Genomic DNA, 27,918 nt, shown 5'->3' on the forward strand with positions numbered 1-27,918 from the left:
TGTTTTATGATACTGTATGTTTATTTACAATTTGTTTCTGTTTGTATGTTGTTTGTTTATATTTATTTATGTGTTTGTTTTTTGGTTTATTTATTTATTTATTTACTTGTTTGTACGCTTGTTTGTTCGTTTTTCCCTGGCTTCCCTGTGGTTCTACACTGGCTATCGAAAATCAAGAGCTTTTCCAATTTAAAAACTGGTAGCTTCAGAGATTGTGCTTTCACCAAGCGCGAGCACCGTGGAGTTCTTGAAGCATGCGCAAACAGCATTGCGTGTGACCTTTTGGGGTTAAAATAAAGAGTTCAAAGTTCAGTCTGTTTTCTGCATTGTTTTGCATATCACGCTCTAGTCAAGCCGAGGACCTCCGAGATATATCTCGTATAATCAACCATGGCGTGGCATATCTCGAAAACTTCAACTTTATCAAGGGCGGTCATGATAGACTCACTCTTTGATAGGGTAAGTACAGTTCTGAAGACATTTTAGCAAGATTCCAAGCGGTGTAGTAAATGAGGAATGGAGAGAGACGTCGAGAAAGTTGTTACACATGATGAGGTTTCATGTTACTGAAGTTGTAGGACTAGCTGCAGTACAGTAGCTCGAGGTTTTGCCTGGGTATTTGGGTCGGACGGCAAAACCAGACCCAAATACCCAGGCAAAACCTCGCGCTACTGTACTGCAGCTATTGTAGGACTAGCCCTGCGTACAGGCCTGTGTGTTCCCGGCGTTATACGGCCTCCACCACACGCCGGGAACACACAGACTTAAAGAGGCCCGACGATTCACTTTCGTCTCCATGTAGAAAACAGAAATAACCAACCATGGTCACGGGGTGCCAAAATAACTGTAGTTACAATCGATGACTTCAGTTCTTCTCTTCGACGGAAACACCTTTTGCCCAGGCCTTGTCTCTCACCGGTATGGGGTTTGGTAGATCTGCGTACGATGCTGTGTGTTCCCGGTGTGTAACGTCGGAACACACAGCATCATACCCAGGGCTAGGGGTTGGGTGGGGTACAGTAACCGTGCTGCAGCACTGTAGCTCGAGGTTTTGCTTGGGCATTTAGGTAGGATGGCAAACATACCAAGGCAAAACCTCGAGCTAAAGTACTGCACCTACGGGATTGGTGTTATTGTTTGTGTTATTGTTTGTGTTATTGTTGGTGTTATTTGTTTTTCTTGATGATGTCAGTATCTCTTTCTATAAATTCATTCTAGGAGTTTCTAAACATGCCTCAAATGCTGGTGTTATTGGAGAGCTTGGTAGATATCCAATTCGGTTTACAGTTATAAAACACATGCTCAGGTATTGGCATAGACTGGTTTTGACCGATGACATTTTACTTAAGTCTGCATACATATCATCGAGGTTTACTTCAAAATGGTCTGATTTTGGTATAAACATTTTGAATTCTTACAGTGAAAGTAATGTATGGTCTTCCGTATGTAATATCAATTCCACAGTAAGTGTTGTTGTTGATAATTTATGTAAGAGTTATCATCAGACTTGGCTCAGAAATTTGCATAATGATTCACGAAACAGTCAACGGGTTCGGGAAAAATAAACTCAGAACATATAGAGAATTTAAAACTTCTTTTCACTTTGAAATTATTTAGTGGATATAGAAATTTTACTTATAGGAAGTGGCTTACAAAACTTCGAATCTCTGATCACAACTTACAAATTGAATTAGGTCGGAGATCAATTCCAAAAATCCCTGCAAATGAGAGATTTTGTAAGTATTGTAAATCTTCAGTAGAGGATGAATTCCATTATGTAATGATCTGTCCAAAATATAGCACTTACAGAGAGATGCTATTTTCCTCAATAACTATGTGCAGTCCTGGTTTCGTTGACTTAGACCAGAAAGAGAAGTTCATTTACATCTTTAGTCTGCCAGATAAATTACCCCTTGTTAAGTATATTTCAAGTACTTACTTTCTCCCCAGCAGCAGCTACAACCAGTGTTTGTTAATCCTTGTAATGTTGAACTGTAAAGGTATTTTTGCCTTACCACACTTCTTAAGTGTGTTGTTGCGCAATAAACATTATTATGTATTACTGGCTGCACTTGTAGTGGGATGCACAGCCGGTAACACAGTCCTGCCTCGCAGGGATGATTGGGAGGGGGGGGGTGCTTTGACCAGGAAGTTACAGAAATGAATGAAAACACTGAAAGTGGCAGACGTTTGATTTCAGAATCAAGAATTAGATAAAGGCTACAACGAATGAAAAGTGGAATATTTGTGTTTTTAGTGCATTTTTTGGTGAAAACTTCACAGAATTTGATCACTTTGAAATTGGGTATATAGATTCCTTGGGATGATGTCAGATTTGTTCAAACTCTGATGAAATAAACAGAATTGTACATTGCCAGTTTCAGTAGAAAAGACCCCGCTTGTCTCATTGCATACACAGGTTCCTGGGGTAGATGGAAGTTATTAGTGTTGTTGAATTTTGTGATAAAATATGCAATATTTCGGCCTAATTATTGGCATTTTTTGGTAAAAACACTTCTTCTTTCCATGTGTTGGTCTAAAACTATTTACAATTATGATTTACCACTATAGTTAAACTTTTAGTGTTCATGGTAACACGGGTAGGTTTTATTTTCACCCGTTTTTGCGGAAAATGCAGACAAATATTTTGCATATTAATGGAAAAAAAATGACATCATTTGCGATCAGCGCTATTTTGCTATCTTTGGAGTTCAAATATAGTAGATAGGGTTGTTCTGTGTTCATCTTTTGTGAAATTATACCTGAAAGCACATGTAATTGACTCATTTGTATATATAATCATAGTGTTTGAAAAATTATCGTCCTAAAATGTCAGCTTTTAATATTAATTGTTCATGTTCATCACCAATTCAACGGCTGATGTGTATGAAAATAACACAGCAAAACTCTATCAGAAGTTTGGTCACATCTGTTTTCTGTTTGATGAAATCTGACGCTAGATTGCGCTAGCAGGGTAGACTAAACACTTTAATGTTATGACAACTGACTCAATAAGTACTTGGGTTTATTTGTGGTGGAACTTAAATGGCCAGTAATGCTAACTTTTTATGATTTTTTTCTATATTTTTATTTTTAATGTCAAAGATAATTTCTTGTTCTACTCCCTAAAGAATGTTGATATATACAGCATTCAACTTGTCGACTCAGCCTGTACATGTGTAAACTAGCTGTGTTGTTATTGTTAGCAGTTTAATTCTGGTCTGGACTCAAATTCAAGCGTAAACAATAACAATGCAGTTTACACATATAGATGCCATGTTCACAGATAATGAGTGTTTGAACATTCTTAACCCTTTTCCTGCCAAGTCCATATTTCACCACCAGGTCAAGATGGTTAAAACATATTACTGTACATTTGAAGGCTGTTGAAAACATAATACTGTAAAGTTGATTTTTTTTGGTCAAAAGATGCTATATTAAACATACCAAGCCAAGTGGGTGAAAATAGATCATGTTTTGGCTCAATACCACTTTTACTGACTTGGCTGATGGGGAAGTGATACAGTTATTACTGTCTGGCAGGAAAAGGGTTAAATTAGGAGTAGGATAATGACTTGATATTGACAACACACCCACAATGCTAATGTTCTGGTGCCAACATTTTCTTCAAACATTTCCAATTAAATTCTTACTGTTCTTTTCACAAGTCGAACTTTGCAGGCAGTAATTTTGCAAAATTTTGACAAAATTGATTTGGATCGACAATTCAGATGACAAGTCCATGAATCCTTATCTTCTTTTACATGCACAGTATCTCAGTCAAGCACAAGACCTATTCAAATTTATTGTTCTAACTTTTTCCAGGGAGAAGAATTAATGGAAAAGCTTGGATGTCAGGTGTTTATCCTTGTCTCGGAAGATGGAATCTGTTCCAGTTTTATGGGAAGTGAATTCTTCATTAAAGATTTCTGCTCATCTGGACTTAAAATAAAACCACGGGATGTTCCCAGAATGAGGAAAATTATTCAGACACAACCAAACTTTTGGATTGCAGAAGACAATGGATGTAGTCAACAAATATTGTACAGAAGTAAACAACAAGAAACAGACAGTAACATTCAAAATAATCAATCTGTAAAGTGTGAAATGGTAGAGACATCCCATTGCTTGTATGATACAATCTCCATGACAACTGTTAATGAGAAAGTTAGAATTGGTGAATGCCTTGCAACTAATGATATTTACAGTGCCATGGTAGCTGGCTTGACAAATTGTAGAAAAGTGTCTGACAACAAACACACAAAACAGCAGTATGTCTCGGAATCAGATGTTGCAACTCTAGATGAAGAGGAAAGGACAACTAGTGTTTCCATGGAAACTGATGCAAATTGGGAGAATTCTGACACAGAAACAATATCAGATGTGAATGATGAAGCAATAAGCACTGCAAGTGGGAATAGAAGTGATGTAGCTTTGTTGCCATGCAACCAGAGTGATGATGAAGAAAGTGGTAAGAGTACCCTTGATAATGATGTTGGAAAGGCCTTTGAAAACATTGAAATAATGACAAAGGAAGTAAACTTTGCAACACAAGAGGGCACTATTCACAAACCAGACATGTCAAAGAAGAGTAACATGACACCAAAACAGAGGACGAAGGCGAAAAAGACCAGAAAGAAGAAGAATTTGAGTAGCAAGGAAAAACACAGGAAAAATACTGGAGTAGTTCCTGGGCGGAGACGTCATACCCGTCCAAAGATAACTTCAGAAAAAGATCTTGAACATCACAGAGAAAAAGTAAACAAAATCTTCACAGATGCTTACAATAATGCAGTATATTTATGTGAAAGATGTGGATTGTCGTTTAAGAGTTCCAGCAAATTAGAAGTTCACGGACAGAGAGCAGCTTGCTCTGAAAGGAAATGTCGATTTTGTGGAATAAAGTTTCCATACAGAGAGTGGCAAGAACATTTGCTGAATCATCATGTGACAGAGTTAATTGTCTACGGGTGCCATGTCTGTGAAAAACAGTTCTTGCATCGTTCAACGTTTCATGATCATTTGAAGGGTCATGAAGTGGATGGAAATGTTTTCACTTGCAAAACATGTGGAGCCACATATACATCGTTGCCGTCTTTACGAGACCACAAAGTGAGACATGTCCGTTCAGAATTAAAGTGCAACTACTGTGAATATACGACTTTTACAAAATATCAACTTAACGTTCACATGAAACGACATAGTGACAGTGAAGCCTTTGACTGTAAATTCTGTGGTAAGCATTTGGTCAGTTCTACTTCTCTGAACACCCACATCCAACGATTTCACATTCAGTCTAAACATCAGTGTACAGATTGCAAGAAGGAGTTTGCATTTCCAAGGAACTTAAATGAACACATAGCACGACATCATCAGGACAACATCAATCGTTTCATCTGTGAAAAGTGCGGTAAAGGTTTTCACACTAAGACACTACTTCATGGCCACTTGAGACAAACACACAGTGAACGCCCTGTACAGTGTGAGGTCTGCGGGAAACAATTTAAACACCGCTCAAAGCTTTTGGTGCACTCACGAATTCATAACAAAGCCATGTATCAATCACACCAGTGTGAACTTTGCCCTAGAAAGTTCTTAAGTAGGTCAAAGGTCAAAGTGCACATGATATCAGCCCATTCTGATGAAAGACCTCATCAGTGTGAGCTGTGTGGGTATTCCTGTAAACTTAAAGGTAACTTGACAAAACACATGAAAGTACACAACAGATAGAACTTTGTAGCAGTGAAAGTTTGGGAGGCATGTCAAAGGTCAAAGTGCACATAAGGTCAACCCATTCTAATGAATTGGTTTATCATAAGACTACACAACAGATCTTCCAACTTTGACCAAGTATAGCCATATGTTGCTGAATATTCAGGGTTATGACACTAAGTTACTGCACTCATACATGTGTGTGAGTGACATTTAGTGTTTTGATGAGTGTCTCAGCAACAACGCAAAATACAGACTCATGATGAGTGTATTTAAGAAATAAAGCACACCCAGCGACAGTATACCATGACATATATGCACGAGCGGTAGCGAGTGTAGATATGAAGTGAACTGGTCAAAATTATATATAGCTCGTGCATATATGAAGTGAACTGGTCAAAATCGAGTGGTATACCTTTGCTGGGTGTGATTTATTGCTATTATATCATAACAGTATATTGAAATTATGGCATGGAATGTCAAAAAAAGGATTTTTGTCCTTGATGAGAGCTCGCGTGCTTGCCAGGCGTGGTTCAATTCTTTTTGCGTCTCGACCAATCAGATCACTGCATTTGCGCCATCAATATACAGGTATGATATAATACAAAATATTGAAGATATTTCACATTGTAAACCCTTGTATTATACGTGGAGGTTGACCTCATTTCTTGTATTCGTATGATATGTGTAGCAAAATACAAGTGTGTAACTTTTGATATTATTTGGCAATAGGGCCATACCATTTCATTTGAGGGGTTGTACCCTTTCAATTAGAGTATTTCAATATGTTTATCAAGAGATGTTTCCACAATATGAAGGATACTCAATGTATTTACTCTTTGCAGTGGGAATAAAGTGAAGAATTGAAAGGCAAAATGGTGCTTTCTGTTTGAAAAATACTTAAGCCTTCACAAGAGGTATGTGTAGTGAAAGTTTGAAATTGTTGAGTGTTTTTGTTATGTTTTCATAAGCTGCATTTTTTGTATGCTATAGCTTGATGTTTAAATAGGATTCTAAACTTGTTTGACCATAGGGAATTCAGGCTCCAATGATGATGATCGGATGGTGATGATGATGATGATGATTAAACATTAAAAATGAAAAATAAAAATATATTTGGACTCAGTAAAGTTGTTGTTGTTGTTGTTATTGTTGTTGTTTGATAGTATTTGTAGAAAAGACAAAAGTATCGCCTTGCAAATTCAATACAGCCAAAATATACACATGCACTGCAAAATTCAATACAGCCTTTATAGTATACCATACACATGCGCTGCAAAATTCAATACAGCCGGGGTAAAGTTAGGCTGTATTGAATTTTGCAGCGCATGTGTATAACATGGAGGTAGCTTACCTCCATGTCTACAGTAAGGCTGTATTGAATTTTGCATTGCATAATTTGTTCCTTTCTGCAAATACTATCAACTACAACAATAACAACAACAATAACAACTTTACTGAGTCCAAATATATTTTTTTTCTTCATTTTTAATGTTTAATCATCATCATCATCACCATCTGATCATCATCATCGGAGCCTGAATTCCCTATGGTTTGACATCACCGTGCGAACGTCATTGAAAACCAGTATTTGTTTCCATACATGACCTTGGAGAATTAGCAAATGACGTTCATGTTATTCTAACTTGATACAAAGTTCTGTGCTGTCTTTCCCGCCGTTTTGGGAAATAAAAGCGAGGTTTTCCACGTTTGGCTTACCGCTCGTTTTTTTAGTCGTCCGGGGGGACTTATAGATTTGGTCATGTCCGTCCGTGCTTTCTCGCGTGCGTGCATGCGTGTGTCCGTGCGTCCGTCCGTCCGTTCACGCAGATATCTCAGACATGCCCAGGTCAATTTCTTTCAAACTTTGCACAAGGATAGTACCCTACCCCACACAGATGCACGTCGATTTGTTTCACAATGCGATCAAATTTGGCCGTGTTAGAGGACTTTTTAGTTTTCACCTCCATAGACTCCCATGTATAAGGCAGTCTCCATAGACTCCCATGTATAAGGCAGTCCATAGACTCCCATGTATAAGGCCAAGAAAAATAAAAATTTAGTTTCTCATCGTATTCATATTGCAAAAAGGATGCAGTGACACAGTTTTTAGTCCCCACGGATGAAGTCCAGGGGGCTTATAGATTGGGTAATGTCCGTCCGTGAGTCCATCCGTGAGTCCATCCGTTCACGCAGATATCTCAGATATTTTGACAAAATGTCACGTGACCTTGGTGACCTTTGACCTCAAATATATATATATATATATATATATTATATATATATATATATATATATATATATATATATATATATATATATATATATATATATATATATATATATATATACAGGGTTTACATGACGCGCATTTCTGCGTCCTTTACGCACAAAACCGGACGCAGGACCCCTCAAAAACTAAACCACGCGTCCCTTGGGACGCAGAAATATCTGTTGCTGGTGTACACCTCACGAAGCCGCTGAACACGTAAAACACATCCCAGTAAACCTTACCGACCCCATACTTTAATAGAATGCTCCGTAGTGCATTGGCCTCCACTGTTTGATGACCAATGGTACCCGCGGAAACAATTTAATGACTTTCAAAATGTAAACTGATTCTTAATTGGTCGATTTCCTGTTTGCGTCGATCAATACATGTTTATATGCATCATGGCAGGTCGTGTCAAACACCCAAAACAGGCCGATCTGCGAAAGTTTTTCGGCAGCCGCAGCAACCAGCACGATGCGGGTTTGGTCGAGGCCGAAACAGCAGCTACGCCATGCGATACTGATACATGTACATCAAGTCCCCCGGCCAAGTCAGCAAAATTACGAACATTAAACAGAAGTTGGCTCAATAGGTTTAAATGGCTTCGATATTCTGAAGAGCGAAACGTCATGGAATGCGATGTATGTTTGAAAGCGAATGTACATGCCCGTTCACGGAAGGTTGTTACAATTTTCAACATTCAACTCTCACTCGTCATCAGGACTCGAAAAGTCATCTCACAAGTGTTAAAATCCTAAGCTTCAGGTCGCAATTTACTACTGCTTGCAAATCTGCAGAGGACCGGCAGTTGCAGGGTAAGAGTAACGAACTCGAGGCGTACGCTGCACAATTACGTACTGTTTACCTGATCGCTAAACGTGACCTTCCGTGCGATGTATTCACTGACATCATGCATCTACAGAATCTGAACGGCTTAGACATTGAATATTACAAACTTCCGCAGATAGTTATGGAGTTTGAAGAGTGTATTCAACGTGTGATCGAGAAGTCCCTGATTGATAGTATACATGCAAGTGACTTCATCGGTATAATGTTGGATGAGACTTGTGACATTACCGTTCATAAGAAACTTGCTATATATGTTCGATATATTCAGAATGGCGAGGCGAATGTTTCTTTCCTCGGTAACCAGCAAATACAGATGCCACTGCTGCAGGCGTCGAAACCGCCTTGATTGAATTTTTGACTAGCAAAGAAATCTGTGACGCGGCCGTAGACAAAATATATGGACTGGGAACAGACGGGGCGGCCGTAATGACCGGTCGTTTGAACGGGTTGGGTGCAAAATTAAAAGCCAGAAATCCCAACCTTGTTCAAGTGCATTGTGTTGCACATCGATTGAATCTTGCTGCTTCTCAAGCAGGCAGAGATATTGAATATTGCAAAGAATATCATAATATAATCCATTCATTGTATAAATACTTCAATGACTCTAGTGTGAGATATGACAAACTTAGAGAAATTCAAACTCTGTTGAATGGGAAGGCAAAACAATTACTGAGCCTACATCTGTTCGCTGGTTGTCGGTTGAATCAGCTGTCAAGATGATTTTCATCAGTTTTGAGCCCATTGCCCTGGCACTTGCGAGTGACAAAAAAGGGGAAAGGCTGATGGGCTGTTGAAATTTGTCTCTAATTCATTGTTTCTGCTATTCACTGCCTTATTGATTGATGTCCTTACTGTGATTGGAATTTTGAGCCTTACATTTCAGAAAGATTCTGTCAACCTATCCCATATCAAAAAAAGTGTTCAGTCTATTAGGGACACATTGAATACAATGACTAATGATTCACACACTGTCAGAGAAGTCTTTAATGATTTGGGTGATGTTTCCTGGCAATGGTCAGAAGAACACATACAAAAACATTAAATCACTGACAATCAGCCACTCAGACAGAGCTTCTGTAGTGTACGAGCAAATTATATCAACAAACTGCTGCATAATTTAGATAGCAGATTTCCAGATGATGAGATGAATATTCTGGAATGTTTTGATGTGATTCTCAACCCACACAGATATCCTGAAAATGTGGCCAACCTACCTGACTATGGGGTCAACCAGCTTGATCAACTGTTGAATCATTATAACAATACACCAGGTATTGATGCTGATAGAGCTAGGGCACACTTTCTTGTTTACAAACACTTCACAAGATCTCATAGGGACGCACTGAATTTTGATATGTATATCAAGCTGTTGCTAACTGATTTTACAGAGGAGTATCCTGATTTTGCCATTCTTGCTAAAATTGCTCTTGTCATACAGTGTCCTCTGCCCCATGTGAAAGGGGCTTTTCAGTACAAAATGCCATCAAACAGAGGGCACGAAATAGACTCAATCCTCAAGGCTTAATAGACTAATGTTCATCAAACTGGTTGGCCCCATCATAGATGATTTTGACTTCATGAACACTGCTAGGTTATTTGCCGAAGGAGCTGCTGGCAGAGTGTGAACTCAACCTACTGGACTTGCTAGGTGAATGCCATTTCAGAGTATGGAATTACTTACCTTCTTGTCAATTTGCCAAATTGAATACTTCTTCAAATTTCACAACGTTGTGAACTTGTCATTAAAGTCATGAGATAATTTCAATCATGGATAGTGTTCTTTGAATTGATCAATGAGGGCCTCAGTATGAACTAGAATTTTCATGCAAGAGTTATTTTAAGAAATGTGCAACAATTTGCCGTGTTTTATAATACTAATTGAACACAGTCAAGACCATGGCATGGATAAACTATAAAACATTTTTGTGAAATAAATTGGGACCCCCATATTTTGATGTAGGACTCCCATTTTCTAACACCAGGGGTCCCAGGGACTCTCAAAAGTAAAAAAGTGATGTAAAACCCTGCAATTTTTTTGACAAAATGTCACATGACCTCAGTGACCTTTAACCTCAAATATACATATTTGTCCATAAATCAGTACTACAAGTGCTACACCCTTGGTATGATGGGTCAGCTTATGACGCCACATATTGTACCTCATTAATTATGCACATATCTATTTTGAGCGAGTCAATAGAGCTAGAGGTCTGATTTTTGGTATATAGGGATAACTTAGCAATACAATTCTTTTGACAAATGTCACATGACCTCGGTGACCTTTGACCTCAATATACATATTTGTCCATAACTCAGTAACCACAAGTGGTACACCCCTTCATATATGGTATGATGGGAGAGCTTATGATGCTTCATACTGAACCTCATTAATGGTTTCTACTCCGGAATAAAAAGGACGCGATGCGTTATGCCGTTCTACATACTCAGTACGCCCAAATAATCACGTGATGCCGGTACAAACAAACCACATGTGTACTGAACGCGTATGGAAATACACGTACATCTGTGCGCGTTTGCGCACATGGCTTTGTTTGTACCGTGGTCGATTCGAATTCCGGGTTTGGCCTATTATGCGTACATCTAATTCTGAGCAAGCCATAGAGCTGGATTTTGGTATATAGGGTTTTCTGGTTTTTGGTAGACCGGTATATGGATAACTGTAGGATAGAAATTTTTGACCAAATGTCATGTGACCTCGATGACCTTTGACCTGAAATATACGTTTATGTCGATAAATACGTAACCACAAGAGCTATGTCCTTTATATTTAGTAGGGTGGGAGACCTTATGACAACACACGCTTTACCTCATTAATTATGCACACATCTAATTCTGGGCAAGCGAATAGAGCTAGAGGTCTGATTTTTGGCATATAGGGATTAATTAGCAATACAATTTTTTTTTCAAAATGTCACGTGACCTTTGACCTTGATTATACATATATATGCATAACTCAGTAACCACAAGTTCTATACCCTCCAATTCTGATAGGATATTAGACCTTAAGATGTCACATCTTGTACCTCATTATTATGCGCATATGTATTTCTTGGCTGGCCAATACAGCTAGAGGTCTGATCTTTTTTCCCGATTTAGAACCATAACTTAGACATGCCTCATGTGTTTCAAATTGGGAACAACGACATAGGACCTATGTGCCCATAGATCTCAACATATACACTGTAGTGATACTTCTTAATGACATTTCCCTGCCCCATCAAGACTAATACTCCCCTATTACAAGTGGGGACTATGTCATTGTCAATGACTTGTTCCATGTAACTTGAGGAGTTCAGGATCCTCTCTCAATGTTTTCAGTAAATAGTTACGTGTTTATTGCTAACTATTTCGAGTCCGGCTGTCTTCTGACGTCTGATATGAAAGAGCCTGACCCCCCCCCCAACAGTATGTGGTCTGTCAAAATTGAGGCAAACTCAAAGTAATTTAATGTTTTTCATTTCATGTGTTTTGTTTTTTTAGCCTCATAAAGTAATATTTCCAGTGCATCTATGAATGCATTCAGTGTATGACCCAGAATATTGTGTTCTCTGATGTTTGCTTGAATCGCTACATGTAATTTGAATTTATTATCTCAGAAAGAAAACCAGGAGAGTTTCATCCTGTCTGTTTTATCAAAATAGTCAAAATGTAGTCAACCATGGATTGTGTTTTGGAATTTAGAAGTGTGAGGAAGTCTAGCTCTTCATCTCCATAAAGATGATTTGAAATAAACAAAATGATAATGCTATCTTTTTTACACATTTGTATGATGATACTGATTTGGCAAATATAAACAACACAACAAATAATTGTAGTGTATTTACTAAACCATAAAAGACAACAAATGAGGCTGTTTCAAATGTTATCATGAACAACTCATATAACCCTATGTTTCCTGTGTCTTTGATTATATCACTCAGAAAACGATGAACTCACAAACCAATCAGTCAGCTGACCATATCTACACATTATATTACCGTTCCCTGTCAGTTGCATTTTAATTGGTCAAGCTAAACCATGTGACTGACCACAAATACACCACAATGGTGTTCCATTGTCTTTCACGCGGGAAATTTTCATAAATTTGATAGTTTTCTTGGGCTCTGTGATAATATAATGGAAATAACAGACTTCGCCCTGACCATTAGTGTTTGTTTATGGTCGTAGGTGAGAGGAAATCCAAAATAAACGGGCCCAGCAAGTCTCGGCAGTTAATTTTTGGCTTTTCTCCTGCTCTTGCCCATAAATAAACGTTAATGGTCAGGTGACACCTTTTATTTCTAAAATCAAAAGGGATAAAACCTTTGATTCAGCATTTCAATATGTCAAGTTTTTAGCTACTATAGACTATAGTCTATAGAAGCTATTGGGATGGGTATCCGTCCATCGTCTGGCATCAGTCTGTATGTATGTATGTATACATGTATATATGTATGTATGTATGTATGTATGTATGTATGTATGTATGTATGTATGTATGTCCGTTTGTGAGGCGTCCGTCCACTCAAATATCTTGAGAACCGCAGTACTTACTGATTTGATATTTGTTGTGTAGATGCAAAATATGATTTGGAGAAACCAATTTTTAGCTCCGCTGTCAGCGACGCGGAGTTTATCAAATAGGTTGATTATCCGTCGTCGTCCGGCGTCCGGCGTCAGGCGTCTGTCGTCCATCAACAATTGCCTTCTCCTCTGAAACCACAAGTCCAATTGCTTTGAAATTTTATATGCAGTTCACTTGGGGTGACCTTACTTCAGTTTGTTCAAATCATGGTGATATTTGCATATTTGTATTTTGGGGCATTTTTTGTGTTTTTGGTAAAAAAATCTTCTTCTCTGAAACCGCTCATGCGATTGCTTTGAAATTTCATATGCAGTTTGCTTAGGGTGACTTAAATCAGATTTGTTCAAATGGTGGTGAAATTTGCATGTTTGTATTTTTAAGGCAATTTTTTGTCATTTTTGGTAAAAAAATCTTTAAAATCTTCTTCTTCAAAACTACTGGTCAGATAGCTTTTATATTTGGTACATGTGTCTCTAGGGATGATCTATTTCAGATTTGTTCAAATTGTGCAGAAATATGGAAATTTGCATTTTTAAGGCAATTTTTGCCATTTTGGTCAAAAAATGTATTTCTCAAAAAGTACTGGTCTGATAGTTTTGAAATTTGGTATACAGGTTTCTATAGATGAACTAAGTAATATATATTGAATTTCTGATGAAATCTGTAATTTTGTATTTTGGGGGCAATTTTGCCATTTTTGGTCAAAAAATGTGTATTTCCAAAACTACTCATCTGATAGCTTTGAAATTTGGCATAGAGGTTTCTACAGATGAACTAAATGATATTTATGGAAATAATGATGAAATCTGCAATTTTGTAATTTTGGGGCAATTTTTGCCATTTTGGTCAAAAAATGTGTTTCTCAAAAAGTACTGGTCTGATAGCTTTGAAATTTGGTATACAGGTTTCTACAGATAAGCTTAGTAATATATATTGAATTTCTGATGAAATCTGTAATTTTGTATTTTTGGGGCAATTTTTGCCATTTTTGGTCAAAAAATGTGTATTTCCAAAACTACTTATCTGATAGCTTTGAAATTTGGTATACAGGTTTCCATAGATGAACTAAATGATATTTATTGAAATAATGATGACATCTGCAATTTTGAATTTTTGGGGCAATTTTTCCCATTTTTGGTCAAAAAATGCGTTTCTCAAAAAGTACTGGTCTAACAGCTTAGAAATTTGGTATAAACTAAGTGTGATATTTTGAAATTATGATGAAATCTGCAATTTTAATTTTTGGGGGGCAATTGTTGCCATTTTTGGTCAGAATATTTTATTCTCAAAAAACTACTCATCAGATAGCTTTGGTTGACATGTTCTTAGGGATGATCCGATGTGATATATTCAAAGTATGATGAAATCTTCAATTGTGTATTTTTGCAGCTTATTTTAGCCACTTTTTTCTGGCCACTGCATTGAGCTATCAAAGATTTCCAGCCTTCTTCATCAACATGTGTCAAAAATAGTTATTCTCTACATAAACACAGCGGAGCTATATCGGCCGCTAGGTCGCTTGTTTAATTTTTTGATATTGTTGAAAATAGGCAAATTAATGCCAAAAAAGGCGTTTTTGGTAAAAAATCTTCTTCTTCATAACCGCTGGTCAGACAGCTTTGTTATTTGGTATACAGGTCCCTAGGGATAACCCAACTTAGATTTGTTCAAATTGTGATGAAATATGCAAATCTGTATTTTTAAGGAATTTTTTTGTCATTTTTGATCAAAATTTGACTTACATTGTATGTAATTCTTGTACTGTATAAACCCTATCAATTCACCCAGAAAAAAATAATTAATATGATTTTAAATAATTGAATTAATTAGGAAATCATCAAAGCCAAAATAATTTTAGTGTAGAATTATCAGAAAGTTCAACTTTTTTTGACAGTTCATAGTGAAATGTTTACCATCCAGGAGGATTAAAACATGTAAAGGCAACTTTCCTGTACCCAACTTTGACATATTCTGAACCGTCATTTATTGTGCCCTGTATGTTATCTAAATGAAATTGCTCAAAATAGTTTGTCATGATAGGGTGGTCAAATAAATAGAGATAGAGAAAGTTCTGATCTCCATTTATGGTTGACTTAGTACGGATAAAATAAAATTACTTTTTGAGGAAAAAAATAGAGTGGTCAATTAAAAGAGTGGTCAAAGTGATAGGGTTTTTATGGTAAAGCTGGGCTGTAAGATTCCTCATGTGCTATTTATAGCAATTATGCAATCTGTGTAAACAGTGCAATGAAAGTGTTACATGATGCTTTTGATGACCTTGAACTTCTTACGTTTCAAACATTTGTCTCTTCAGTTTGCTTTCTCTGAGTACGTACAGTCTCAACTTATTCAACAGAACTTACTTACAATGTTAATTTGAAAGTTAAAATGTGCTTGGTTAATAGGATGAAAATACTGATAAAAAGATAACCAGCTTAAGATTCTTTATAACCTGACAGATATGCTGTTTTTTTTATGACGAAAATCTTGATTTAAGCAAGTCTTGTTTACTTTAATTAGAATGTAATTAACTCTCGTTTATTAGCTACTATAGACTAATATAGTCTATAGAAGCTATTGGGATGGGTATCTGTCCGGCGTGCACTGTCAGTATGAATGTATGTATGTATGTATGTATGTATGTATGTCCGTTTGTGAGGCGTCCGTCCACTCAAATATCTTGAGAACTGCAGTACTTACTGATTTGATATTTGTTGTGTGGATAAAATATATGATTTTGAGAAACTCTTTTTATTAATTTTTGATATTGTTGAAAATATGCAAATTAGCACCAAAAAGGCGTTTTGGTAAAAAATCTTCTTCTTCATAACCTGGTCAGACAGCTTTGTTATTTAGTATACAGGTCCCTAGGGATAACCCAACTTAGATTTGTTAAAATTGTGATGAAATATGCAAATCTGTATTTTAAGGAATTTTTTTTCCATTTTTGGTCAGGCCATCCTGAAATGAGCTATCAAAGATATCCACCTTCTTCATCAATACATGTGTCACAAAAGGTTATTCTCTACATAACACAGCAGAGCTCTGTCAACTGTTGAGTCGCTTGTTTTTTCAAAACCGCTGGTCAGACAGCTTTAATATTTGGTTTACAGGTCCCTAGGATGACCTTAGTGAGATAATTTCATACAGTCAGGAAACACTTAATTTTGTATCCATGTCTATAGTAGCTTCAGGGACTTTGGCCCTATGTTTTAAGTGTAGTCTTTGTCAGCACTAATCAAACCACAGAGATGTTGGTCACTCAAAGACCAGTATCAGAACATTCATTAGTCTTCTGTTGCAGTTTTATCCACAAGACTGTAAAATACTGGGTCCACATCAAGTAATAACAATCCTAGGGGTTCTTTTATGAACTATGGGAGGGCCCCCCTAAGACGTGAGATATCCACATTGTTTTTTATATGGCAATAGTGGTCTCAATCATGGTGTGCAGTTTTACCAAGCAGCAATATACACATTAGTCCATGGGACTATAAATTGTGAATTCACTGAAAAGAGGTGTGAATTCACTGTAAAGAGGAAATTGTATTTTATGGTTCCTAGATCAAGACTTCTGACAGCTAGTTATACCTCAGGGGATAAGGCACTATTAGTCATACAACTTTATGATTATTAATACAGTAGATAAAAATTCAACATTTCTGTCATTATTGCATACTTACAAAGGAACCTTACTCAAATCCCTGACTGATCAGTTTTCATACCAAATTCACACACTTGTAGTACAGACCTTGTCATTCATAAATTTATGACAATGAACAATTATTAATAAAAATTTACTCATATTTCTGTTGCTAATGTATATTTGCAAAAGTACCCAACATCACTGGAATCCTAAATGATGATCAGTATTCATGCCCAATTGGGTGAATTTGGCGTAAAAACTGATCATTCAGACCCTCAGAAATATAGCCAATATAGTATACAGCTGTGGCAATGCACAGTAACTTAATATATGGTCACATGAGTCGACTTCCTTAGACTGAAAAATCCATTGCTTAAAGCCCCTGAGTGCTGCTAACTTTCGATGGTTTCTTCACTATTTTTATTTTATAAATCAATTGCAACTTCTTATTCTACTCCCAAAGAATGTTGAAACACCCACTATTTAGCTTGTCAACTTAGCGTCTATATGTGTAAAATGCATGAATATTGTTTACATATGAATTCTAGTCTGGACCAGAAGTCAGTTTTCAACAATAACAATGCAGTTTACAACCATAGGGGCTGAGTTGACAAGCCGGATACTGTGTATATCAACATTCTTTGGGGAGAAGAACAAGGAATTATGATTCACATTCAAAATAAAAATGGTGAAATTATCATCAAAAGTTAGTAGCACTGGGGCTTTAAGGGTACTCTAACACCCCCTAAGTAAGAAGGGGACATACTGCAGAGTGTCCTCAGGCAATAGATTTTTCAGTCTAAGTACTTCCTCTGCAAGCTCTCTAAATCAATTGTTTTATCAACTCTATTCATACTCACACATTTATTGAATATTTTTTTTCACTTTCTATGACTAATAGCTCCTTATACCCCTGTGGTAATTCTCCACCATACTCTACCAAAGACTCATGTCAAAATATATTAATCATTTGAGTTTACTGTATCTCCGTATAATAAACTTTTTAAAGGTTTATGGTAGTTTTACATCTTTTTACTAAAATTTACCAACCTAGAGTTTGTTTTATGAAGTTTTCAAAAGACAAATGTTTGCTTTTTTCCCCCAGAATTACTTAAGTCATCAACAACTTAAAAAAAAACGTAACATTGAATCCTTGTAGTCATTGATGATTTTCAGAATTGCTATGCCACAAAGTGTAAAAATTAAAGTTTATTTATTTATGATGCATAATCATTATTTATTTATTCATTACTTTATTTCCTTACAGTCTCATTCAAACTTACACAAAATCCCAGGGATTTGTGGATTTTTATATCAAATCATGCTTTACCGCAGTTTTCTCAATCACTGAATCCCAGCAGAATAACCTTTAAAGTACAAAACTGAAGGGAAAGTTGATATTGTACATGTCAGGGAACATACCAAACGTAATTCTCGTGCGCCCCTAACGACTGCCGGAAGAGTAGGGATCCTTAGGGTTAAAGTTCACGCTGTTGGGTCTGTGGCCACCTCTGTTTACTTCACCAGCCGCTCGTAGTCTTTTAAAAACTCACCCTCGCGAAGACCACCATGGCAAGTAAAATCCTTACGAATTCAAATGTGCAAAGGAAGATTATGGTAGACTCACTTTTTGATCAGGTATGTACACGTCAAAAGCTGGAAGTTAGAGATCTACAATTCCTCGCCGGAGCGAGCTGTGTTGGGGGAGCAAACCAGCAAAGGGAGTGGTACTAGGGCTGCGGATCCGCAGCAACAGCAGGGGGAGATTTAGCCCTACGAGTATGGCGAGAGTGTCCGGCTTTGGCTACGCCGCCTCCCATCTCCGCCATACAAACGCCTGCGCAAAAAAGTGGAGATTTGCGGTGCCGATCGGGACCGCAGCGATAATAATAAATTTGTAAGAATCTTGTGTCTCATTGCTTCAGTCGCTGTGGCAGTCAACATCACAACATCACAACAGGACAGGTAATCAAGCTTCTCAAGACTGACACTTGCTTGTATTCAGGTCTGAAGTCGTCACCCCTGTAGAGAAGGCAAAGTTAAAGTAAAATGTAACCTGCACATTCGTAATATGTATGATATTCTAACTGCTATTCATATCAGAGGTAAATACAGAAGTATGGTAACAATTCATATCATCATACCTACCACTCTACAATGCAGTGTGCTTCATCACAAGCTAAAAATGATAGCCTGGTCTTGTATATGTCACTCCTCAACATTGATTGCCATGGATCTCTGCAAATTGATTCTGGTGATGTGAAGACAACTGAACACTTTCCTCCAGTGATGTCTAAATAAAAAAGCAGTTCTGACCCATTAGTCAAAAGAGTCTTTCAGTGCTAACCGATATACGGTAGGTACCAAAATTATGAACAGATGTCCAGTAATTAACAGGAGAATTACCAGAAATATTTTTCTTGACCAAACTATATTTTTGGAACACCATGGCAGTGGTCATTCAAGCAATTTTGACCTGTGTATGATCATCTAACATCTATTGACAAGAAAAGTTATGAAAATGTGGTATGGGTTTAAGAAGTCAGATTTTATATAGCTTAATTGTTTTACCCTCAAAATACTTGTTGCTTCCATAGACAAACAGTCAATAGTTTACCTATTAAGGATCAGGAGGTGTTTGTGTGACTGACAGAAATGTTCAAGACTTTCATATGTAAATCAGTAAATATTATCATGCTTCAAAGACATACCATCTATTTGGTCTGATGTCATCTCTGACATCGTAAGAATGCACCCAGATTTGATTCCTTGATCAGTCCATCTCTTTTGTTGATCTATCATGAGACTTCTTAATGGCGATACAACTAAACCAATGTGTGGCCTGAGTTCTGGTTTCATCTGTTGAGTATACAAAGACAATTGAACCTTAATCCAGGAATGGTTAATTGACAGGATTGAATTCCTGCAACCCCACCTACTGACACTAATCTTACCACTGGAGTTAGGAAGGTTATTTTCATCTTTGTTTCTCGTAACTTAAGAAATTACGTGTTTACAAGACCTGTGCAGATGTTCACTCTGAACTCCAAACATGTAATAGAACAAAAGCCATTTCCTATTGTGATATAATTTTTCTATGGTAACTATAGTAAAAATATATTGGAATAATTAGATATTATTCCCTAATATTTTTCTTCGTTCAGCGAAGGAAAATACTCGTGACGTAATGACCGTGTCACCACTCGTCTTCGACTCGTGGTGACACGGTCATTACGTCACTCGTATTTTCCTTCGCTGAACGAAGAAAAATATTAGGGAATAATATACTTATCACATGCACAAGCCAAGAATTCGTTATTTTTTTGCAAAATAAAATAAGTTTTCCATGACGATTCCGCGTTTAAACTTTTGAACTACTTTAGGAATAATATCAGTACGCGGTGCACAAGTTGTCAATCATTTCCAGTCGTCCGTCGTGTGCGTTAGCGCTCACGTTCGTTCGTGTGTGGAGCAAATGACAGCTCTCGGTATACACGTAGGCTACCTTCCGCAAAGTTATACTATATTTCAAAGATAGCATAGTCCTAGAAATTTATCACAGACGAAGATACGCTATTTTTCGGGAACAAAAATCGACTGAATCTCCAGGGCGCGAACACTGTAGGCCTAAAGTCGCGCCTGACCCTGTTTGCAATGCGTACGGAACCCAAGGTATATGCGACCAGCTTCGAGTTCGTTGTTTCCGCAAATTATCCACGTAATTCCTTCTGAATATACAGGCGGTACACTCTTGTGTTTACATTGTTCGGATTATTAATGTCGTAGTCTGTGAAAATATCGATTTCATTACATGACTTTTGATCGTGGGAGAAACATCGGCCGCCATGTTGTTGTTTACATATTTACGAGCACACCGAAGATCGACAAAAAAAAGATCCGACGTACCAAAATTGATGACATAGACGCGGGTTGTCGTGACGTAGAACGACCAGAGAATAAATCCCGTATTTTTTGTTCGGAGACGACAAACTTGGCTTGTGCATGTGATAAAAACTAAAATGTCACTTACCTCATCCAAAACCAGTTGTGGCTCCACAAAACAGTCACTTTTTCCGTAACCTGTTGGCAGGATCCCACATGTATGATTGCCATCAACAATATTCTTAATTATACTCACTTGTTCAGGCTTAAATTCATAGGGAAAATTAAATTTAGAGTGAACTTTCTCCAACAAATCCATAATGAAACGAAATACCAGTGAGTTCTACTGTTGTTGATACTTCCCTGAACAAAGGTTGAATGGCAGATTTAAGAAACTGCTTGGATCAAGTTAATGTTTACTTATTTAAATGCAATGCTACCACATTTGCTAATGAAGCTATGCATATGTTTGACCTTAAAATTTGACCTGATAGCATAGGATAATTAACGCCTTTTCTTATAACTTTTCAGTGCGAGGAATCTTTCCTTAAACCTTGTAAAGTTTTCTTTTTGACAAGTTGTAACCCCTTTTTAGCATTTCGGATCATGTGTGTTGAAGTAAATTTACCACTGGACAGCAAAGTTTAGATAGTCATTGTTCTTTTGTTTTAAACATCAGCAAAAAAGTTTCGCAGTCTTTTAGCTTTCGCGCAATGTTTGCTGGGTAATCTCGTATAGCGAGAATAAAAATGGCGGCTCACATCTACCGATCTACCGCTCACGGGTAGTTTTTGGTAGTTTTTAAGTAAATGAAGACATTGTTGTGATCGCAAACCCTGTCCAACATCCCTCGTGCTCACGCGGATCGTCCGACCCAGGTTTCAGGTACAATTTGCTGATTTGTACACGTTATCGCTGCGGTCCGATCGGCACCGCAAATCTCCACTTTTTTGCGCAGGCGTTTATATGGCGGATGTGGGAGGCGGCGTAGCCAAAGCCGGACACTCTCGCCATACTTGTAGGGCTAGAGGAGATTCACATGTGGGGTGACTCGTTTACAGTGCATATTATAATACTAGCAAGCTGTCGAGTGGTTAGTTATTGTATGATTGTCACCAGTGACACTACTAACCAACCCACTTGCTCCCGACACCGTTTAGCTCCACTCCATGGCCTCCAGTCCGAGGTACTAGGCCGACTAGCCCTGCGTACAGGTCTGTGTGTTCCCGGCGTTATACGGCCTCCACCACAGGTGCTTAAATCAACCAGTGACCGCGAAGCCTCCTATAAACGTAGCTATTATGTACGTTTACAGGAGGCTTCGCGATCACTGGTTACCTGTGCCCTCCACCACATGTGGTGGAGGCCGTATAACGCCGGGAACACACAGACCTGTACGCAGGGCTGTAGGCCGACAATCGACTAAAGCTGGACTATGCATGGTGTGCAGGCACAAGACATGGACTTTGAAATTTTTTTTTTACATTGTGAGGCGCACTTTTGGGGCTGGAAAAGGGTCGTACGAATCATAAGAGTCAGTAGATATGTAACTGAATATGTGCCGGTTCAACAAAGGCTTTTCTCTTCCTTCTTAAACGAACTAGAATTTATAACAGACCATGGACCTATAGTATGATTTCCAAAATAAGTATTTCTACCATTTGCACCAAACTCTTTCTTAATCGATGCATATTAGGTGAGCCGTACGACAGATGACTCAAAAATAATCAACCAGCTTTGCCCAGCCTTGCATCTCTAACTGGTAGTGATGTAACTTTACTGTGGTTCATACCGGGGGGGGGGGTGTCATATGATATATCATATATTGTCAGTAAGTAGAGGAAATTGATGGCATAGGTTTCCATGTAACAGGTCAGGAACCAAAAACCACATCCTGTATTGAAATGCTTAATACACTGCTGCCTTCAAAATTGACCATGAGACCATTAAATTATATTATGCTTTCATTTAAATGGGAACATCTTTTGTTTATAGAGGAATTAGTGTTGACATATCAACTTTCAGTTGGTAGCTGCAAAGAGGGAACTCAGACTGAATCTGATGTAGACAAACTGTGCTCCAGTACAACAGTACTCTGTTGTGTCTGAAACAATGTCATTCAAAATTATAACCATTTGCATTTTGGTGTATCAAAAAAATGATAAGAACAACAGTAAAATCGATGTGGTCAAGGGTTAAAATCGATGTAGTCAACAATTTTTTGAATTGTATCTTATGAGGAAAGACTCCATCACATTACATTGTCAGGTGCAATTATCAGCTAGGCGGTAATATAAGTCAAGCATAAAGGAATCAACTCTGCAAAAGAGGTATGAAAGTCATTTTGGTCATATACTATTATCGGTCATTTTGTAAATTTGGCCTCTGATGTGTGTTGTGAATTCCAAATGATGTACATACATGCCTGAACTGATTTCTTTCAAACCCAGCATTAAAACAGCATGTGACAGCAAACATATGTACATCAATCCTTACATCGTCGTAAACCACACGCCTCTTTACAGCAACAGCTTAGCGTGACCCACTTGATTTTACCAAGGTCAGTGGAGCGGAATTCATGCTCTGGCTTACACTGGTTATTGAAGTAATGCATTGGTTATTGAAGTAAACTGATCCAATGCATTTAATTGACAGTCATTAAATACAAAATTCTGTATGCTGTTACTCTGTCTCAGCGTGAATGAAGTTTACTCACATGATTGAAATGTGAACTAAAAGCTCACCATGTTAATAAAAAGATTAGGAAAGAGACAACACATCGGTTTCTTTGGTACACACAGAATAAGTTCTTTAAAACCTTTTGAATGCAAATGTCAATTTTGTCAACTATGGGAAATATAACCAAGCAAATTTTCTTTTCAAATACTGACAATTTTTTAAATATTTTTCCAAAATTTTGTCCCAAAACAACATTCACTGATGGGTAATGTCAATTTAGTCCAAAATTATCAAAAAAGAACAGAAAAAAAAAATTAGGGAAACTTTTGTTCTAGAATTTTAGTGGGAAACATTACAGCACACCGGCAAAATGAATTACCCTTAATTCAGTTTGATTTGCACACATGACTTTAGAATTTTTATAATATTTTCAGTTCTGCCTGAAAGCAATAATATAAAATCGCTGGATAATTGATTAATTATATCTGTTAAAAGTATGTTTAGATGTTTCAGTATAAATTTCAAAGAAACCATTAAATAACCGTAAAAGTCACATTCTGCAGGTACTACAAATGCCATACTTTTGGGAAGCATGTTATGACAAACTGAAGGGGTCGTTCTCTGTGAAAAGTCAGCATGTAAATTTGTTATTTCAATCGCCACAGATTCTTATTAAAGTTTGTTGTTCTACCTATTTCCAGGGTGAAGAATTAATGGAAAAGCTTGGATGTCAGGTGTTTATCCTTGTCTCAGAAGATGGAATCTGTTCAAGTTTTATGGGAAGTGAAGTCTTCTTGAAAAAGTTCTGTTCATCTGGATTGAAAGTAAAACCACACGATGTTCTCAGAATGAGGAAAATTATTCAGACACAACCAAACTTTTGGATCGCAGAAGACAATGGATGTAGTCAACAAATATTGTACAGAAGTAAACAACAAGGAACAGACAGTAACATTTACAATAATCAATCTGTAAAATGTGAAATCGCAGAGACATCCCATTGCTCATATGATACAATCTCCATGACAACTGTTAATGAGAGAGTTGAAATGGATGGTCACTTGGCAACCAATGACATGAACAGTGATTTGATAAATGATAGAAAAGGAGTCAATGATGATTATACAAAACAGAAGCTGGTCTCTGAATCAGATGTTGCAACTTTGGATGAAAAGGAAAGGACAACTAGTGTTTCCATAGAAACTGATGCAAATTGGGAGAATTCTGATACAGAAGCAATATCAGATGTGAGTGATGAAACAATAAGTACTGCAAGTGGGCATAGCAGTGATATTGCTGCATCACCATGCAACCAGAATAATGAAAAACGTAACTGGGGGAATCCCTTAGACTGTGGGGATGGAAAGGTGTGTGAAAAAGATGACATAAAGACAAAGGAAGTAAATTTTGCAACACAAGAGGGTGCTGTTGACCAGCAAGACATGCCAAAGAAGAGCGATATGACGAGAAAGCAGAGAAATTTGACAACTAGAGATGCGAAGAAGACTAGAAAAGAGAAAAAAGGTGATAGCAAAGAAAAAAGGAAGAAAACCACTAGGGTGGTTTCTGGAAGAAGACATTATATCCGTCGGAAGATCAGTTCAGAAAAGGATGTTGAACATCACAGAGAAATGGTAAAGAAGATCTTCACAGAATCAAATGATAATGCAGTATATTTATGTGAAAGATGTGGATTGTCATTTAAGAGTTCAGGATTATTAGAAGTTCATCAACAGAGAGCAGCTTGCTCTGAACGAAAATGTCGATTTTGTAGAAAGAAGTTTCCGTACAGAGAGTGGCAAGAACATTTGCTTAATTATCATGTGACAGAATTAATTGTATATGAGTGTCATGTCTGTGAAAAACAGTTCTGGCAACATGCAACTTTTTACAATCATGTGAAAGTGCATCAAGTCAACGGAAACCCTTTCACTTGTAATGAGTGTGGCGCCACATTCACATCAACGAAGTCATTGCGCCGTCATAAAGTGATACATAATGGTAGAGAACATAAATGCGATTTCTGCGAATATAAGACTTATTATAAATATCAACTAAACATTCACATGAAACGACATAGCGATAGTGAAGCGTTCGACTGTAAATTCTGTGGTAAGCATTTGGTCAGTTTAGGTAGTCTGAGCATGCACATCCAACGATTTCACATTCTGTCGAAATATCAGTGTACAGATTGTGGGAAGGAGTTTGCATTTCAAAGGATCTTAAATGAACACAGAGCACGACATCATCAGGACAACATCAATTGTTTCATCTGTGAGAAGTGTGGTAAAGGTTTTCACACTAAGACACTACTTCATGGCCACTTGAGACAAACACATAGTGAAAGTCCTGTACAGTGTGAGGTCTGCGGGAAACAATTTAAACACCGCTCAAAGCTTTGGGTGCACTCACGAATTCATAACAAAGCCATGTATCAATCACACCAGTGTGAACTTTGCCCCAGAAAGTTCTTGAGTAGGTCAAATGTCAAAATGCATATGATATCAGCCCATTCTGATGAAAGACCTCATCAGTGTGAGCTGTGTGGGTATTCCTGTAAACTTAAAGGTAACTTGACAAAACACATGAAAGTACACAACAGATACTGATAGAGGGTCATGTCCAGCAGGGTGAACTTTGTAGGGGAAAGTTAATTAGCAGGCAAAAGGTCAAAGTGCACATAAGTCTACCAATTGTTATGATCGATCATGAGACTACGCAACATTTAACCCTTTTCCTGCCAGACAGTATCACTTCCCCATCAGCCAAGTCTGTAAAAAGCGGTATTGAGCATGACGTATTTTCATCCACTTGGTCTGTTATAGCATTTTTAGTCCTTAAAAATCAATTTTACGATATTTATGCTTTCAACAGTCTTCAAAATGTTGAATATTATGTTAAAATACACCATATGGATTATGTTGTATTTCATTAATTTTAACCATCTTGACCTTATGGTGAAATATGGACTTGGCGGGAAAAGGGTTAATTTCTTCCAACTTTGACCAAGTATAGCCATATTTTGCTGAATATTCAGGGGTTATGACACTAAGTTACTACTGTCATTACATGATGTGTTGAGTGACATTTTGCTGTTTTGATGAGTGTCTCAGCAACGAGGCAAAATACAGATTGATGATGGGTGTATTTCATGATATTGACCAAATTTCACATTGTAAATACTTGAGGTTGACCTTGTTTCTTGTATTCTTATGATATTTGTAGCAAAATGCAACTGTGTCACTTTTGATATTATTTAACAATAGGGCTGTTCCATTTCATTTGAGGGGATTCAACCTTTCAACGAGAGTATTTCAATGTTTATCTATCAAGAGAGGTTTCCACAATATGAAGGATACTCAGTGTATTTACTTTCAGCAGTAGAAATAAAATCAAGGAAGGAAAAGCAAAAAAGAATGGTGCGTTCTGTTATTTAAAAAAATACCTCAACCCTTCACAACAAATATGTGGTCTGTCAAAAATTGAGGTTTTGTGTAGGAGTGGTGGCAATGACTGAAACAGCCTACTCCACTGACCTTGAGTCATTTCCTGTCATTGTTCATGACATATTACATAAATTGGGAAAATACATATATACATGTTTAAAACTCAGACAAGAAAAAATGAAAACAAAAGTAAAATATTTATGAAGCTGTAATATATTGACCTTATATATATATATATATATATATATATACATATATATATATATATATATATATATATATATATATATATATATATATATATATATATATATATATATATATATATATATATATATGCTCTTTCGCTGTTGCTACTTTATGATAAAGATCCCAACTGGGATACTACTTCGATAAAGGCTTACTTTACTTTACTTTACATATTGGCAGAGCTGCTGAAACCGTGAAGGACTGTGTTGAAACATTCCTCTGCTAAGCCTGTTCCTAAAGTTGACCTCCAGTACCTAAAGTTTCAGACCTTATTTACTTTTGTCATTCTTGTTTTTCTGCTTTAAATATTTCTTGATGAACAAATTCAAACAAATTATGAGCTCGCTGTCATTGACGGTATTTTTAGCTCATATTTGGTTTTGTATATAAATACCAAAAAGAGCTTATATAATGAGTCGGTGGCGTCTGTATGTATGTATGTATGTATGTGGGTATGTATGTGCAGATGTATGTCCGTCACACACAAGGCTCCCATACCGCCAAAGCTACCATCTCAGTATTTGGTGTACAGGTAGATGCAGGGGTTGAGTTGTGACGTCGTTCAAATGAACGCGTCAGTGTCAAAAATGTGCAAATG

General features: G+C 37.2%; 1 protein-coding gene across 3 annotated transcripts; it reads left to right on the forward strand.

The window, feature by feature from the left end:
- Window positions 1–116: 116 nt before the first annotated feature.
- On the forward strand, window positions 117–27,056 carry LOC139123465 (zinc finger protein ZFP2-like). 3 transcript variants are annotated; one of them, XM_070689617.1, is made up of 2 exons: window positions 117–459; window positions 3,826–5,908. In XM_070689617.1, exons 1-2 carry the CDS (start codon window positions 391–393, stop codon window positions 5,728–5,730), a joined length of 1,974 nt encoding a protein of 657 aa, XP_070545718.1. In that variant the 5' UTR covers window positions 117–390; the 3' UTR covers window positions 5,731–5,908. The 3 variants fall into 3 exon arrangements, with proteins under 3 accessions (XP_070545718.1, XP_070545717.1, XP_070545716.1); XM_070689616.1 differs by lacking the exon at window positions 3,826–5,908 and adding an exon at window positions 24,327–27,056 and having other exon boundaries at window positions 122–459; XM_070689615.1 differs by lacking the exons at window positions 117–459; window positions 3,826–5,908 and adding exons at window positions 18,542–18,702; window positions 24,327–27,056.
- Window positions 27,057–27,918: the final 862 nt, after the last annotated feature.

Source organism: Ptychodera flava (assembly GCF_041260155.1).
Source record: "Ptychodera flava strain L36383 chromosome 23 unlocalized genomic scaffold, AS_Pfla_20210202 Scaffold_23__1_contigs__length_28996876_pilon, whole genome shotgun sequence".
Lineage (NCBI taxonomy): Eukaryota > Metazoa > Hemichordata > Enteropneusta > Ptychoderidae > Ptychodera > Ptychodera flava.